This window comes from Perissodus microlepis, chromosome 22, assembly GCF_051167445.1.
Source record: "Perissodus microlepis isolate ML-2025 ecotype Zambia chromosome 22, ASM5116744v1, whole genome shotgun sequence".
Taxonomy (NCBI): domain Eukaryota; kingdom Metazoa; phylum Chordata; class Actinopteri; order Cichliformes; family Cichlidae; genus Perissodus; species Perissodus microlepis.
Window position 1 is genome coordinate 11653575 of NC_140481.1, and position 18363 is coordinate 11671937.

The 18363-nt window shown below is 40.4% G+C and overlaps 1 protein-coding gene across 2 annotated transcripts in view; it reads left to right on the forward strand.

Annotated features, from left to right (window-relative positions):
- The window catches only part of csmd2 (CUB and Sushi multiple domains 2), a 270938-nt gene that overhangs the window by 186616 nt on the left and 65959 nt on the right, over positions 1-18363 (forward strand). For both annotated transcript variants that reach the window (XM_084918556.1, XM_084918557.1), the window contains 7 exons: positions 1374-1568; positions 2331-2447; positions 4267-4380; positions 9071-9166; positions 10185-10388; positions 11088-11212; positions 17848-17944. In XM_084918556.1, the coding sequence (XP_084774682.1) occupies positions 1374-1568; positions 2331-2447; positions 4267-4380; positions 9071-9166; positions 10185-10388; positions 11088-11212; positions 17848-17944 (948 nt within the window). The remainder of the gene's footprint in view (positions 1-1373; positions 1569-2330; positions 2448-4266; positions 4381-9070; positions 9167-10184; positions 10389-11087; positions 11213-17847; positions 17945-18363) is intronic.

Sequence of the window (18363 nt, forward strand, 5' to 3'; positions counted from 1 at the left end):
AAGTTAAAAATGAAATAACTGTACAACACAAATTAGAATGAAGGGTAAATTTAACTGGGAAAGAGTAAGATAAAATATATAAATTAAAGTTGAAAATAAAATAACTGTACAACAAAATACACAATACACAGTATAGAAATATATAAGAATGTATGAAGAAATATAAATATATATATATACACAATAACAGCAGCTGTACAAGTATTAAATGGAAATGAAGAAACTTTTTTAAAGTACTTGGTGTATAATGCGAAATATAAATCTTTAAGTGCGAGATGATATAAGGAGGCCAAAAATTCTTAAAATATAAAGGTGTCATGCTTTGATTATTTTCAGGGAAGCGATAAAATACAAAAAGAATGTTACATTTTCTGTCAGCTCTGGGACTCATTTTAATGTGGGTTAGTCTTTTTTTGTTGACCTCCCAGTGAACCTTTTTTAAGAAATGCTTCTGCTATATGAACATTGTTACAGTGTTCCCTATTTAAAGTTTGCACTCAGCTAGCTCCTGTTGACACAGCTCAGGTTCTTGAACATATATTCTGTCAGACACTCAAGTGTCAGTTGAAATTTCCCTAATGAGAAAACAGTTGACTCACCTTCCTACGCTGGGTGTAAGTCATCAAATATTAAAGTTTGCTGGGAAAGTGGACTGGGTTTTAAGATTGAATTAAATTGCTTTGGGCATTTTTCCCCCCGTGTTTATTTTAGCAGTAAAGGTGTGAAGTGTGACAAATTGACAGGCCTCCACTCACATGTACATTTTCCACCTGAGAACAATGCGATGGTAAATTGAGCAAGACATCTTTCTTATGACCTCAGAAGTGATGATTGATGTGTGTGGTCGGTTGCAGGGTGTGTGCAAGTGAAGTTTGGCAGGGTACGAGTGTAGGTGTGTGTGTGTCTTTGACAAAGAAAGCTTGCGTATGTGCATTGTCTTCTCTAGTTGACTGCACAGCGAAGCGTTGGTTGAGAGGCGGTTATGTGCAGTCAGCAGACCTTGGGCCAGAGCCATGCCACTCTCAATCAGCTGCCTGTCTTTCTCCACAGCCATACATACCCCAACAGCCACAGATGAGAGGCCACCGTCAAGGGCTAGAGAGAAAAGTGGCAGTCAGTCAGTGAGATATATTTACTGACAGAGGAAAGCACAGAGTTGCAGGAAACGGTGGGGCGGGGGTGAAAGCAAACGCAGCCACAAAGGAGGAAGGGAAGTTCGAAATCCAAGTGTATCAGTAACCTTAGGCAGAAAACAGCTTCTGTTCCAGTATCACGGCTACAGCTGGATGCAGGGAAAAAAAAATCCTTTCATGAAATAACAACGCCTGCTCACTTCTGTCACTGATTTTCCACTGCGTTACCTCTCTCTGCAGAGAACCCTAGGGAGTCTTGCTTTGAGCCCGGCCTGGTGCGCAATGGGACACGGGTGGGCACCAATCTCAAGCTGGGCTCCACCATCACCTACCACTGCGACAGTGGCTACACACTAGAGGGAGACCCAACGCTCACTTGCATCATGGGGGTGGACGGCAAGCCGAGCTGGAACAAACCCAAACCCATCTGCATTGGTAAACACTGACATCTGGAGACGGTTGTTAGGAACACAAACCACATCAGTGCTTATAGATTTGTCACGTGTAAACATGTCTATACAATTAGGCTATTTTTCCCATAGAGCAGTGTCCTACAGGTGTATGTGCAAAGCTGTGTGGGTTTTGCTAACATTAATAGTTGTGCAAGTGCAGCTTTAATTTAAAGAGTGCTGCTTATTTTGCATATATTCCCCTCACGCTCACAGCGGAACGCGCGTCATTCTGACTGCTCTCTGATATTCCCATGACACGACTAGCTCACTAGCTCACCCCCCGGGAGAGCTCGTGAAAGATCCCTGACACCACAGAATCGTATGGCTCTCACAGTGTGAAGCTTTAGTTGTATGCCAGGTGGAAGACAAGCTCATACCACGCAGATTTTCACACGTGGGGAAACAAGGGTTCAGCGTACAAGCGTGTGCTGAGCATTTTTTGGGGGGGTTTAACCAGTAGAAGCAATCCGGGTCTCAGCACGCCCAGGCTAACCCAGACGGACACTTGGAAAACATTGCAATTTCACTGTGACAAACACTGGGGACATCTTCCACTGAAAGCCCAATCAGACAAGAAAAGTAATTTAGGAGTGATGGAACAGAGGGGATGGAAAGGTAGGAGGAGGGGGGAGAGAAATGGAATCTTCCACTTCTGGCTGTAGACCTTCCTGTCATGTTTGCCTTGTCCTTTCCTGTTTTTTTTTTGGTCGTCTCTTTTTCATTTCTCATTTATGTCTTTTTGCAGCTCCATGTGGTGGACAGTACACTGGTACAGAGGGAGTGGTCTTGTCTCCTGGTTACCCCGGTAACTACAGCAGCGCACGAACCTGTTTGTACTCTGTAGTCGTGCCCAAAGATTACGGTAAGCCAAGAAGTGAGAGCGTTCTTTTACACTCTTCCTGGCAGATGTTTTATTGTGTGTTTTTGTGCCGATGTATAAAGGTGGTTAATTATTGGTGCTTAATTAAGATGCAATTTTTCTGTAATGCCAAAAAAAATAAATAATAATAATTCCTTATCGGGCTCAAACAATGCTCAAGTGCCTCACTCAGTTCTACATATTTTTCAAGGCTGAAGGCAAGAGAATAACAAGAAAAACACTTGAGATTTTTTTTTTCCATAACTAAATATTTTTAGCGAAAGCTGCACCAGAGAGAGAAAGTTTGTGTCAAACTTGTAAAAACTCCCATCCTCTTTCAGTTCTTACCAAATGTTTTTTATTTTTAAGTCACAGAGTTATTGATAGTCCCTATATTCATCGGTCTCATTGCTACACACTTTTTTACATCACTGTGAAAGAGCAATTTAATCACCAGCTTATACACTAGTCATATAACACGTCAGTCAGAGGCACGCATCCACCGAAATATAATTAGATCCAGTGTTTCCGAAGTTTCGCTGCTTTTTGGCATTTCCTTCTTAAAGGTCACAGTTTTCTTCCAATATGTGATGCCATACTGTAAGAGCGGGAATTTATTCAGAAAGCAAAGGGTGTCGGAAGAGGAACACAACACAGCACAAGCACGTATATTCAGATTTAAACATGTTTCACTTGCCTGCTCGGGATGCCGCTCCGTTTCACTTTCTATCTCTGTCTTGCTCTCCTTTTATCTCCTGCTTCCTCTTCTCTTCCCTCTGGCTCCTTAATGAGTTATCAGCACCATGCCTCTCGAGGGGCAAGCTCACGTCCTATCATTGTTAAATTACACCAAAAAAGCAGTGGCGGGCATGTGTTTGGCTTCTGGCTACTTCACCCCAGTCTTTTGAATATTGAGGTCATGATGCTCATTCAGAGGTCCGGCTCTGCTCCAAAACGACCGGGCACCTATCCTTCTTGGAACCTGTCGGCAGCGTATTTCGCTCGGCCGAGTCAAAGTGAGAAAGGAAATTGAAATAATTAAAGTCCACATTTGCATTTTCTTGGAAAATGACAGTGAGGCCCAAGGCAACTCACTTTGTCGTGATGAGCCACAAATGCTCTCGCCTCCATTCTTGCCACTTCTCATTAGGCTGATGCACTAGTGCTAATGATAGGCTATTTTCTTCAATGCAGAGGACAGGGTGGGTGTAGCCGCAATGACTGGGTTCTCTTATCAGAGACGCAGATGAAGAGGATGCACAAATAATGGGAATCGCTGAAGATGAGGCTGGAGATTATAGATGCTGAATCATGTCAAATAAGTGGGTCTCAGAACATAAGGAACCACACTTTGATGGAGGAGCAGTAGTCCCCTCTTTCACCTCTGCTCTTTTTTTTACTCTCCACCTGCGATATGTGCTGCGAGTAAATGAGACAGATTGATTGTGAAGGGGCTGAATATGTTCAGGCAACAGCAGTAGAAAGGGTGGGTTGAAAGGATGAAAGCACTGTAGTGGAGATTTAGCTACACATTGTACAACAGATTGACTGTCATTGCAAAGCCTTTCATCTCCTGACAGGCAATCAAGCCCAGACAGGATTGCTGATCTTTATTGTAATATCAGGTTTGTTTGGCTGTGTTGTCATAACTGGCGGTATTATCTAGCTTGCTTTAAAGGAGAGTTTTTGATTACAAACGGTGTTGAAAATATTCTTTTGGATGATGAGTACTTTTATTTTGTTTTGTTTTTGAGTCATTTCAAACAATTATCATTTCAGTCTTCTCTGATGTCAATTTCATGACTGCGTCTGTTTTTCCTAGTGGTCTTCAGTCAGTTCGCCTTCTTCCAGACGGCCCTGAATGACATCGTGGAGGTTTACGATGGGGCAACGCAGCACTCCCGCGTTCTTAGCTCGCTCTCTGGAGCACACACAGGTACCCCCAAACACACACGCACATTTCAGATGCCTGAATACACGATTCCGATTTCAGCAGGTATCAAACTTGAGGGAGGCAAAAAATAGAAGCTATTTACATGCAACTAGAGGTAGGCAAGACGTGACTCATGCACATTTGTATAGCTTTGTTTCATCTTCAGCACTAGCTCGTTCCAAATCAGTAACAGTGGTTTGACTATTTGAAGCCATTATTCTTGACATGGCAGGGGACTGAATAAAAGTGTTGTCTTAGACTTATCCTTCTCACAAGGATCCGTTTAAACTCAGAGACACAGTGCTGACGCAGACAGAACCGCAGTGGCTGCAGGTGGGCTCCACTGAGCTGTAACACAATTCAGCAGTGACAACAAGAGTCACAGGGATAACATATCTACAGACAGGCTCAAGCCTTGCATGACCATACACCTGAATTGGTATTACACGAATTATGTAGTTATGTAGGCAAACAAGTGCAGTGATCCACAAGGTGTCTGTTTATGCTATAGTGGAACAACTGGATAGATACTTTTTTTATATTAATTGTTACATGGAAAGATAAACAAGATAATATATTATGACATACAAAGAAATGGAAGCAGAGATTGTAAACACAGGTTCTTGCTGGGAACTAAAGGATCTTTAAGGGTTTATGACGTCAGCCGCTAACAGCTTGCTATGCCTGTGAGCACGTGTGAATGCTTGCCTTTAAAACTATTGCATATTTGCAATAAGTGGCCAGTAGAGAGTGACCTCACAAACAAATCAAAAAGTAATAATTGTATTCCTGGAGCTCATCCTACCTAATGACATTAGCAGTTACAGGAAAACCTTCAAGTTTCGTAATGATGGTATGATTGAAATACATTTAAACAAGCACTTTACCTTCACTTTTTTGAGCTGATATCTGTCTCTTCCCATTACATTCATGAGTGGTGCTAAATAATCTTAAATTCAGTCATTTATTTGGCCGTGTCTGCAAAGCTAGACTTGCACAGTGCAGTTCTGCTAGTGCTTCTAAGCCACAGATGATGAACTACGGCACGTAGATAGTACTGCTTTAACCAGACAATCCATGTTCGGTTTGTTTGGTAACTTAATTCCAGTTTTTGTTTTCTGTCATTAGGTCAGAGTCCAAACTTAAACTTAACCCAAATTGTCATATTTGAATCAAGTGTGTGTTGCAGACAAATACAACACAGTGGTTCGTGTGTCACTAGTGCATAAAGAGCCCACTTGTGTAGCAGTGCTGAGTAGATGTCTACAGAAAGTGGAGCACACATACGCACACAACTCACTAAAAGAGAGTTATGAGAGTGGAATATGGTAAAAAAGGACAACAGTTTTAAGGTTAAAAGTTAAAAGGCGAAAAATAACTAAATGTGTGCCATATTATTTTTGATGAATGGATGTAATAAATACTACAACTGCACTGATAGGCTATAAAAGCAATGGCTGTAGTCGGGGAGGTTCAACCTCTGAAGAGGGTGTGAGTGAAAAGGTGCCGAGTTTAGGGCACCCCTCCGTCTCAGCCTGCCCTCGCCCTGTGGCTTGACAAAAGCAAAATGATTACTTTGGTTTGTGTCCAGGGCAGCCTCAGAAAATCCAGTTTACAGCTCAATAAACAGGATGCTATATTAACTACGGACTCAAGGCAGCAGGTTCGCAGAGCTATCTAACTAGGCATGGCAGAGCAAAGCTGACACACTTTGGCAAGGGAAGAGAGATTTTAGCCCACACGTTGCCACTGAATTAGGCACAAACCAGAAGCATGTATCTCCATTCACCATACCAAAGCAGCAAAGCTTACAAATCTACTAACATTTACATCTGCAAGCGTACAACGCACGGAATTAGCTTCATGTTTTCCATTATGATCTGTAAGCTTTTTTATTTTATTTTATTTTCTGATGTATTTCACCTTATTTTCACCCACTTCCTGTCCTTGTTTTACATGGTTCTTATCAGGTCCACACTTACTTTAGCTGGTAGACTTTATTAATACCATTATTTGATCAGTTCTTGTTTCTACTCTGATTTAGATTGTGGAACTTTTGTCTCCTGTGTTTTCAGTTGAATCTGTTTTTCATCACACATGCTGTCATGTCAAAATATAGATGTTATCAGTATGTACAGTACAGTTTGGGGTTTTTGGTTAATGGCAGGATGGCATTTGCCAAACATGTTAAATCACAGAAGTCAAAGCACGGAGCATTTTTTTGTAATTATGCAGACCTTGAAAAACAGATTCTCTACTAAATGATCTCAGTAAAGTATTCAGCTGTATGCTTTCATTCCTTATATGCTTATTGATGCTTATTCTCTACAGAGAAATGCCAGTGATTGGGAGTTATCAGAGGCAGTGGGGACAAACAGAATAAAATAAGAAGAAATGAAATGTGGAATAAATTAACAGTAAAAAAAGGTGTGAATTAGAAAAGAGAAGAACAAAATGACTGATTCAAGAAATCAAGGACACCTATCTAAATGCTAATTTTTTAATAATCGATTTGAAAAAAAAAACAAAAAGGGAAGAAAATGGCAGTTGTCTCTCTCCTGGCCATCTAGGACTAGAGTTTGCTAAAGTCCCCTTTCAGCTCACTGCAGAATAAACACAAAATGTAACTTTGCAGAATTAAAATTCACCACCTGATATCCACACTTGACTAACTCTTTTTTTTAACTCTAAACCTGTTGTTTAGTTGTGATTTTTAACAGCCAGAATTTTTCTCGCTGACGTTGTTTATCAGTGTACAGAAATAACTACCACTGAAATTCAGGCACTGATCCCAGCGAAAGTCAGACTTGACCTCGTTAGCCTTTCACATGTCAGTGCTGAAGATCATTTTAAGGACAAAGTGGTCGGGATGCTGGACAATGGCCAGAGAGCCAGTAAGTTACATGCTGACACGTGTTTGCTCTTACTGCACGGATACTTGCCCTGTGCAGCAAATTATGAAACACTGTCACCATGACAGCACACAGCAAGGGTTCCTCTAATAAACTAGCCAGCGTGCTCTGGGATCCAGCAGTGGAACCTGAACATTCGCGGTGACGACTCATTAAGAAACTGTGCCACTGGAGCTATCTCAGGACACTGCATTTAAAGGTGCAGAAGCTCTCAGAAAACCTAAGAGCACAGAGCAGACTCACTGAGACTCACTAACACAGACACGCACACATCCACACACAGATGTTGCCTCTGAGGTTAAGCACGTCTGCCTCCCACTACAGTGTGACAGCAAGCAGACATAGAGTAATGAGATTCACAGCAGAACGCCAGTCAGCACCACACTGAGAGAAAGACAGAGAGGCAGAGACAGAGATGATCACGCTTTGTATCATGTTCTGTGTCAGTCAACAAATTTTACACCACACTGGATACATCATGGGGGTTCTCCTTTTGTGTAATTACAATATGGGCTAATGGGGATTGCAGGGGATCGTATGGGTAATTTTTAGGAATTAAAAAACAAAACAAAAAAACGTACTCTCAGGATTAGATGTTTTTGACCTCGGTATAATCACATTTTATTTGACTAATGCTATTAGAGTAAAGAGTCTCGTAATGTGGCGAACCCCTTAAATTCTTAGTAAATTGTCCTTGCGTGTAGTTTAAAAATCTAATTTTATACCCAAAGAACAAAGAGCGCTATCAAAAGGCCTGCTCACACCAATTACCCAAAGCAATTTAAGCTGTACAGTAAGACTTCCAGGAGCTTGATTGCGGAGAGCCTTAGGCAGCAGGTGAAAAATGCAAACTTGAATTTGATTCCGTAATTCGGAAACAGCCTGGGACAAAAAGTCACAGGAGGTCTGGTCACTGCAGCTGCTTCTCCAGCGCTTAAAAGTCATCTACTCTGACACCCCACCTTATAAATTAATGGGTAACTGGGGAACTCTTGAAAACTAAAAATTGGAATTTGAGTTGCCTTAGCCCAGCTGGAATAACACAAACAATTATCAAACCGGGAAAAACAATAACATGATAGAGAGTGAGGCTCATACGCTGATCAAATGCAGGTTTTACGCTTCGGGACATCACTTGGTATAGGCAGACTGCAGTCAGAGGCTCAGCTGCACCCTCACACAATGCTATCAGTGCCAATAAGCAAGATTACCATTTAGTCACAATGTACCTGACAGATATTTCTGGCTTTCCTACAGGTATGGAAGATAAACAGAGTGCTCTGTGGCTGCAAAGTATTAAGCTAATCTGAATAATCAACATGCATTTGCATGCACCACAGATGGTGCAAAGCCTTCTATAAGCATGTTATATTTTCACCCCAGTGAGTTTTTCTGTGAAAGCGTAACATCACCGAGCACAGCTCCAGACCAAACAGCAAGATTTCACTCGGATGAGATACCCACGTGTTTTTTTTTCTTTTTGCACTTTCCTGCAATGCAGTACATGAATAGCACTTCTAAATATATCCATATCCAGAGACCTGCAGAATGTCCTCTTTCCCTCAGTCATTGCAGATTCCCTAGCTCTTGCATTTCTTTAATTTTCATACTGGATGTGCAGAACGACTTCCTAAAAATAGTCACCAGGATTCACATTCAGGAGGGAGGAAATTAACAGAGCTGGTGATTCAGTGACCAGAAAGCAACACAAACGTAAACTGGTGCAGAACAAAGCGTTTTGCTAAAGATTTGTTTGCTAAAAAACCTTGATCTTATCGCAGGTGAGTCGTTGCCATTAGCAACCTCCAACCAAATCCTGATCCGCTTTACCTCCAAAGGCCAATCCAGCTCTAGAGGATTCCATCTGGTCTATCAGGGTGAGTGTGCAACACACACACACACACACACACACGCACAATCACACACTCCGAAACAAATTCTGTTACCTTTTTTTTTAATTCCCTCTCTTCGAACACCCCCCGTCCGTGTCCATAACAGATGACTTGCTGAGTGATTTTGCAAGGATTCACCTTCAGCCGCTGTCTCAGCCGTGATGTGCTCGAGCGCATGCATCTGCAGAAAGTGTGCGAAAAAGTTGTGCTTAAACTCTCCCGTTGTTCTTTCCCCCCCCCCCAAGAGGGGCTTTTTTGAATTCTTATTTCCCTTAAACAGTGCACTGTACCAGAAATGACATTTGCTGTAGATATCCAAAGGCAGTGGCAGCCCCGAAGAATGTTTAATGAATAAATAATACTTTTTTTTTTCTTTTTTTCTTTTCTTTTTGGCAAGTACGCTGAAACAACGCCAAGGAAAAAGCAGAGCTGAATATCATATTTTGTATTGTCTGTTCTGGGCATTGTGATCACACTGACATAGACACTAAAAAGAAATCACAAAATCAAGTAGTGAGATTTTTCTATTGTATATTAAATGTGTAGGTAGTTTACATTTAAAGAGTAGCTGTTATGCTCTTTTTTTTCCTGTCATGGTCAAATAATAAGTTTTAAATAATTAGCATGACACCGTATGTGCAGGTAATCCATGTGAGTCAAAAGATAACGTTTCAAGGGTTGTAAATGCTTAGAAACAACAGACTTCTCCACCTTTGGCTCTGGATGATGTCAACAAAGGTGGATATTCCTAATATTTTCATCTCAGGCACACAGTGGGTCATATGTTCTGTTTTTATTGAGGGAGCCAATCAGAAGACTCCTGGTTTAAAAGGCAAGGAACTAAAACTGCTTGTTTCTAAAGCCCCTACTCAAATGTAAAGCATAGTAGGTTGGTATTTCTAACTCCAGGTTACGTAGAAGCACAGCAGCCTTTTACACATTATTTAATTTAAAGTATCCTGGATAATGACTCAAATCAAATCACCATCCTTCCTGTTCACAGCCGTGCCGCGGACCAGCGCCACCCAGTGCAGTTCAGTCCCCGAGCCCCGAAATGGCAGACGAATGGGTAACAACTTTGCCGTCGGCGCCGTGGTCCGCTTCGAGTGCAACCCTGGTTACGTCCTGGAGGGATCGAGCGCTATCGAATGTTTAACCGTTCCCAATGCCCTGGCACAATGGAATAGCTCGATACCCAGCTGCATAGGTAGGACACGGATACTTAAAACACACAAAAACATACACACACTTGTTTTAAAGTCAGGCTGTAAGCTTAAACTCCACAGCTCAATACTACGTGTTTGATATTCTAATATAAGCATTTGTTTAACTGGACTCTAATCCTGAGCTGAGTTCTGCTTTTTTTTTGTTTTCTTTCTATCTCAGTTTATTTGCCTTTTCACTCTCTCTCTCCTTCTGTCTGGTTCACATACTTGATATTTTGAGCTTCAAGCTTCCATCTTGACACAGATGTGGGCTACCAGCCATCGCCTGTAGCTATACAGTGAGATTCAGCCATGCAACGAGCAGGTGGCAGGCACTGCTCAGGGTCACAAATACACACCGATGGACACACACACACACAGATGCGCACACAGAAATCAACATGCTTATACGAAGACACACTCTCATACACAGCTTACAGCTGTAGCAGATGCTCCTGTTCTGTCGCCAGATGTGACTTGAACAAGACAAGCTGGGAGGACAATGTCTGAGGACTGTAAACACTCCTTAGGAGTTTGTGTGTGCAAGCACAAACCAGGCGGATCATGTACAGCATGTCGTTGTCGTGTACATTTTGATTCTGTTTCTGATATGAGCATGTTTATTATATGATCTGTTTCTCTTTGCATTTTGCACACTTTTAAAGTAACTTAGACCTTAACCTCATCCTCTTATCTCACAGTTCCATGTGGAGGTAATCTGACCCAGCGAACTGGCACCATCTTATCTCCTGGATTTCCTGAGCCCTACCTCAACAGCCTCAACTGTGTGTGGAAGATCACAGTTCCCGAAGGATCAGGAATCCAGGTTTGTACAATAAAGTTTCTGGTAGGCATCAGACCACCTCCTGGATGCTAGGATTGGTAAACCAGAGGCAGATTCACCAACGTTAGCAGTCAGTCCCCTAAATCCCTTTCCAATTCCACATGTTGCCCAAGGAAACCCCGCTCTGATTATATTTATGGAAAGTAAAATCACATTTGAAAATATATTTTACAACGGCATGTTATAGTTAGAGTTTGGCATCTATGCTGGGGTTCTGGGTTGGTGAAGGTTTTCTATAGGTTTCCAATAGACATATAGGATATAAGTGTAAGACCACATTTATTTTTCTGCCAACACATTAGCTTTCATTGTCTGAGCTACAGCAGCCTGTCCTTGAGCATGCAGAGTAATTGTGTGGATGCTTTAAGCATCCACACTATTGAGTTCCTGTTTCTCTTTATTCTTTATTATTATTATTGTGTGGATGCTTTAAGCATCCACACTATTGTTTTCCTGTTTCTCTTTATTGTGTGGATGCTTTAAGCATCCACACTATTGAGTTCCTCTTGGGACTTCCGTACACTTTTTAGCACTTAACTACTTCCACAATTTTCAGCCGATTTTCACCGTTCAAATTTTAAACTATTCTGCTATTTCTGCTAATGTGTGCTATGTCTTTTGGTATTTTTCACTACTATACTTTTTAAAATATTAAGCTTAATTTGTCCCATTGAAATGAATGGGAAACTTCTGCAATTCTGCTAAAATTTGCTTGTTTTTGAAACTTAACTACTTCCTCATATTTTCACGTAGAACAACCATTCAAACTTTCAAATGTTCTCAAATTATTGGGCTATTCAGGTATAAATCAGCTTTTTCAAATCTTTTATCGTTTTACTTTTATGCCTCTTAAAGTTTTCAGTTGCAAAATTGTGATTTTTCACAAAATACATGCGTTGTTATGGTTGCTATGCACTTGGCTTCCAGTGTGCCACTGAAGGTTTTGCAGTCTTCTCTTCATGTCCGAACAACTTCTTGCTACTTGCTCAATTTTCACTCAACTTCCACAAATTATACATCAAAACGTAGGTATTTTTGCTGGCTTTCCGAAAATGTCACTATCATTGTTGTGGGATTTATAGAATTTTGGCAAATCTCCTCAGACCAACACAAAGTCGCTAAACTCTCCATAGAAAGTCAATGGAGAGCTTGTTCAAAATCACCGCTTGATTTCTGTAATGAGAGGCATATTCGAATTGTCATATCTCCTTAACGAAGCAAAGTTAAGACATAAGGCTTGTCCCAGTATATCTTCAGACACTCCTGACGCTCACAATTCAAGAATTATTTTCTCACCTATTACCGTTCTGAAATGAGTTAGACTTGTTTGAGGGTAGGAAATTCGTCCTTCGCTCAGATTTCTTCAGATTTCAAACTCTGGAAATGAACCACTTTTTTCTCTCGTTATATCTTTTTAATGGATTTCCACAGAGACCTGAAAATTTCCATGATTGTTCACCAAAGCCTGCTGTCTCTTACGGTGAAAGAATGATATTGATACTCCAAATAGATTTAGAGTTAGAAAGCGTTGTTTGAGGGCAAGTCAAGGCAGTTTTTGCTTTGCTCTACTCAGTTATGGTGCATTAGAAGTCAAATATCTTTAATAATTCATATTTTAATGATAAATTGTCAACACTTTAAGATTCCCCCATCTCTTCTGAACAAAACGGTGTAAGAATGACCGTTCTAGCCCCTACGGTTAGGAAATTATGGTCATTTGTTTGAGGGGAGTCGTCACTATGAGAAATAGACTGCAAAAATCCTGTGTCTCTCTCTGTGCTGCCTGCACCTGTTTTGGCGGGAAAAAGTGCACAGGCTCTCTGATTGGTGGATTCAAATTCAGCAGCTCCCAGGCAGCTTGACTGAGCTAGAAACTTACTTCTCTCACCCTTTTTTCAGCTGTCCATTTTGCTTTTCCAATTTTTCTGTTTAAGTTATTACTATTGTGCTAAATCATACTATTTCTGCTATTTTATAAGATTTGTGCCAAATATAGTATTTCTGATTAATTATAATTTTTCTACCAAATCATAGTACAGTATTTCTGCTTTTTATAGGACTTGTGCTTAATATAGTATTTCTGCTAAATTATAGTATTTCTGCTTTTTATAGTATTTGTGCTAAAACATAGTATTTCTACTAAATGTAGTATTTATGCTTAATCATACTATTTCTATATATTTCTGCCAGGTCCCAAGGCAGCCAATCCTCTGTGAGGACTGAGAAATTCAAATTTTCAAATCAGGGCCTGCACGGCTTCCCAGCCAATCATATATGTGGGCTGAGGCATTCAAATTTGCATATCGGGGCCTTCATGGCTTCTAAGCCAGCCAATCATATCTGAGGGCTGAGGAATTCAAATCCACAAATCAGGGCCTGCACGGCTTCCCAGCCAGCCAATCATATATGTGGGCTGAGGCATTCAAATTTGCATATTGGGGCCTTCGTGGCTTCTAAGCCAACAAGTCATCAATGTCATATATCTCTAAAAATTCATATTTTAATCATAAATTGTCAGCACTTGAAGATTCCCCCATATCTTCTGAACAAAACGGTGTAAGAATGACCGTTCTAGCCCCTACGGTTAGGAAATTATGGTCATTTGTTTGAGGGGAGTCGTCATTATGAGAAATAGACTGCAAAAATCCTGTGTCTCTCTGTGCTGCGTGCACCTGTTTTGGCGGGAAAAAGTGCACAGGCTCTCTGATTGGTGGATTCAAATTCAGCAGCTCCCAGGCTGCTTTACTGGGCTAGAAACTTACTTCTCTCACCCTTTTTTCAGCTGTCCATTTTGCTTTTCCAATTTTTCTGTTTAAGTTATTACTATTGTGCTAAATCATACTATTTCTGCTATTTTATAAGATTTGTGCCAAATATAGTATTTCTGATTAATTATAATTTTTCTACCAAATCATAGTACAGTATTTCTGCTTTTTATAGGACTTGTGCTTAATATAGTATTTCTGCTAAATTATAGTATTTCTGCTTTTTATAGTATTTGTGCTAAAACATAGTATTTCTACTAAATGTAGTATTTATGCTTAATCATACTATTTCTATATATTTCTGCCAGGTCCCAAGGCAGCCAATCCTCTGTGAGGACTGAGAAATTCAAATTTTCAAATCAGGGCCTGCACGGCTTCCCAGCCAATCATATATGTGGGCTGAGGCATTCAAATTTGCATATCGGGGCCTTCATGGCTTCTAAGCCAGCCAATCATATCTGAGGGCTGAGGAATTCAAATCCACAAATCAGGGCCTGCACGGCTTCCCAGCCAGCCAATCATATATGTGGGCTGAGGCATTCAAATTTGCATATTGGGGCCTTCGTGGCTTCTAAGCCAACAAGTCATCAATGTCATATATCTCTAAAAATTCATATTTTAATCATAAATTGTCAGCACTTGAAGATTCCCCCATATCTTCTGAACAAAACGGTGTAAGAATGACCGTTCTAGCCCCTACGGTTAGGAAATTATGGTCATTTGTTTGAGGGGAGTCGTCACTATGAGAAATAGACTGCAAAAATCCTGTGTCTCTCTGTGCTGCGTGCACCTGTTTTGGCGGGAAAAAGTGCACAGGCTCTCTGATTGGTGGATTCAAATTCAGCAGCTCCCAAGCTGCTTGACTGAGCTAGAAACTTACTTCTTTCACCCTGTGTGTGTGTGTGTTTGTGTGTGTGTGTGAGTGTGTGTGTAACAGAGAGAGAGAGAGAGAGAGAGACCCTCTTTAGGGCAGCATCTCATTGTTGGAAAAACATATAATATATTCAGACTGGTTGACTGGCATAGACCCTCCGTGTGTCTCTCTCTCTGTGCATTTGTGTATACATATTTGATTTTGTGTGTATCTGTTGGCTGTTCCTTCTTGTTTTTTAAATTTATTTTTATTTCTTTATTTTTTTTTCACAGGTGAACAACAATTAGTTTTGAGGGAACTTAACCATGTTCCGGTTTTTTTTTCAGCTTGTCATCTTACTTTTCCAGTATTTTCACTTAAGTTATTACTATTCTGCTCAATCATAGTATTTGTTCTAAATCATTGTTATTATGCTATATTGTAGTATTTCTGCTAAATCACAGTATTTCTACTATATTATATTTTTCTTTCTAAATAAAGCATTTCTGCTATATAATTGTATTTCTGCTATGTTATAATATTTGTGCTAAAACAGAGTATTTGTGCTGAAACATAGTATTTCTGCCAAATGATAGTATTTCTGTCAAATTATAGTATTTGTGCTAAAACATAGTATTAATTTAAAATGACAATATTCATAGTTCATCACAGTGTCTCTGGTAAAACACAGTATTTCTGCTATGTTGTACTATTTTTCTAAATCATAGTGTTTCCGTAATGTTTAAGTATTTTTGGCTAAATATATTCTTTCTGTTATCTTATACTATTTCTCCTAAATTCTTGTATTTTTGAGAAGTTATCATGTTTCTGGTAAGTTACAATATTTCTGCTAAGTTCCGCTATGCTATTGTATTTCTGCCAAGTATTATATTTCCTCTAAGATATTGCAGTTCTGCTAAGTTATTCCATTTTAGCAAAGTTCCTTTGCTTCTGCAAAGTTTTTACAATTTCTGCAACTTTTCAGCTTTTTCAGCTAGTTTTTGCAGACCGCTTCAGCTTTAAAGCATCCACACTGCATTTTCGCAGGAAATGCAAATTTTTCTAGTCTCTTTTTAAAACTGTCTCTGACCACTTTTTAAAAGCCATTCACAGTGGTTGTTCACCTCTAGCTTCTAGCCTTTATGATCCTTGTTGTTTTGACAACAGACCTCTGTGTGACGAGATGCTTTCAGCTTACCAAAGACCAATTAATGCTGCACACAGTATATAAAGGAATTGCTTTTACAGGCCTCTCAGTTGTGGGGAGCTGCGAGATGATAGTGTCTCTGGGCCTTTTTAAAGGCTCCGAATTTAATTTGGCAGATCACTATACCAGAACCTTCAGATTGTACAACCTGAAATAAATTTTCCTATAATCACCTCTTCAATTACTTTACTTTTCCTTTCCTGGGAGTTAATTCAGTTTGCATATTCTTATTCCGCGATGCGTGCGTGATGGAATCTCATGGAACCTGGGCAAGGTCCCTGTGGATCTGCCTGACAGAAAAGTTTTTAGGCTTATGCTTCAGCCTCTGTGCTTAATAACCTCAGTGGCGTCCCTCAGCTATTAGCTCCCCTACCTCAGCTGACTGTCCTTGCAGGTCAAATACACAACATGGCCCAAAGGCACACTTAGCATGCCACACTTCACGCCAGCATTTGTTTGGAAGGGAAGTAGACCAGAAATAACAGCAGAGAGCTGACACTGTGTAATCCTCCAAAAAGTAAACAGCACAAAACTTACATATGCATTTCTGACTTTGGAGGTACAGTCAAATGATTGTATGCCATCATTTTTCTTTGTAATATTTCTACAGAGAGAGACACATTTGCACATTTGCTACACGGTCACTGCAAACTCAAGAGAGTTTACGGCTCTGTATCTATGTCTCTGCAGCAGAATCCTGCCCCCCTGTTCCTTCTCTTTCATGCAGACATCTTTTTTCTTGTTGCCTTCCATACTGTTGCTCTCCTCCACCAGCTCTCCGAAACACATTAGATTGGAGTGTCACGATCTAGAAGAGAACTTAAAGGAGCGAGGTGCCTTGCTGGCACATTTGCTGTGGCCCCCTAATGAAAGATCAATCTGTGATCTGCCTCGTCTCTCTGGGAGCCCGGTGCACCAGCGCCCCTACAGCCCCCTTAATTGGCTCATATCCGATCTATAACCATCAGAAGCAGAGGAGACAGCAGAGGAATGGACGTGAGAGGGAACAAAAAAGGGGAGGCTCGGAAGGAGAGTGGGGGAAAAAAGAAAGGACAACAAAGACTGAGGAAAACAAAATCCGTTGTCAGTTTCATAGAATTTGGCATGTTTTACTGTTTTTTTTTTTCTGTTTTAACAGCAAAATAAGTTTTGGTATCTAGACTGCTACTCTTATAGCATGTGGTATTTTGGTTTTCCTACTGGTCGCAACTGTCATTTGTAGATTTAGTCTCTTTGAAGAATATTCAGCATTCGCCACATGTCGCACAGTCTTCTTAATTTAAAATCCAATTCCCACCACTTGAACGCAGTCGGAAAAGGAGGCAAGTCTAATTAAGCATTGCCTTATTAATCGTGTCTTATTCTTTGGCTTTTCAGACATTTCGTGTCCTCTTTATGTATTTTGAAGCGAATTAAAAATGTCTGTATACTCTGAGAGGCTGTCGCAGCAATCATAACTACTGTTGTTTTCTCTGGAACCCCGGTGAGCTGTACATAGAAATATCTTTTTTTCATACTTGGACTATTAATCACTCTGCAGGGTTATGTTTTTTCAGGCCTTACCCTAAAGTAAGAGTAGATATAACCAAATACCATGTTTTTAGTCCTTGACTTACAGTAACTAGCTTCACATACTTTCTTTCGTTCTAATTTTCTTGCCCATAATCCTCCCAGATCTGCTCCCTCATCCCTCTCTCTTTCTTTCCTTACTGTTTTTTTTTTTTTGGTCTACATTTCACTAATTGTGTTCCTCTACCGCCCCCTCTTTCTCCCTGTCTGTTCCCTGTCTCAGATCCAGGTAATCAGCTTTGTGACAGAGCAGAACTGGGATTCGCTGGAGGTGTTTGACGGAGGCGACAACACTGACACCATGCTTGGCAGCTTCTCGGGTATTGCCGGATATGCATTTCTATATATGCCTTTATTTTCCTCAACGTGTCTAATGTGTGCAACCTTGGACATAAAACATATTTTGAAAACAGCCTCATTACTTTTCACAGAGCAGAGCCTGCAGTCTGGAAGAGATATTGTGTTTACTAACCAAAGCATAGATTTCTTTAGAAAAAAAAAGATGGCTGCCACATGTAGCTCAGTTTCAGTTCTAATCTGGTACAAATCTTGCTGCCTTTGGACAAAGGTTATGCTATTCTTTGTGGAATTGAGGCAAATGTTTGTTTACAGTATCTTTGCGACTCCTGTCAGAGTGAGAATGCAACAACAGGGAACTTATACTTGGAACAAGACCAAAAGTAAATGTTAGATCTGCCCTGAAGTAAAGAGATGACAGAAAAGTGGCACACTAGTTTGA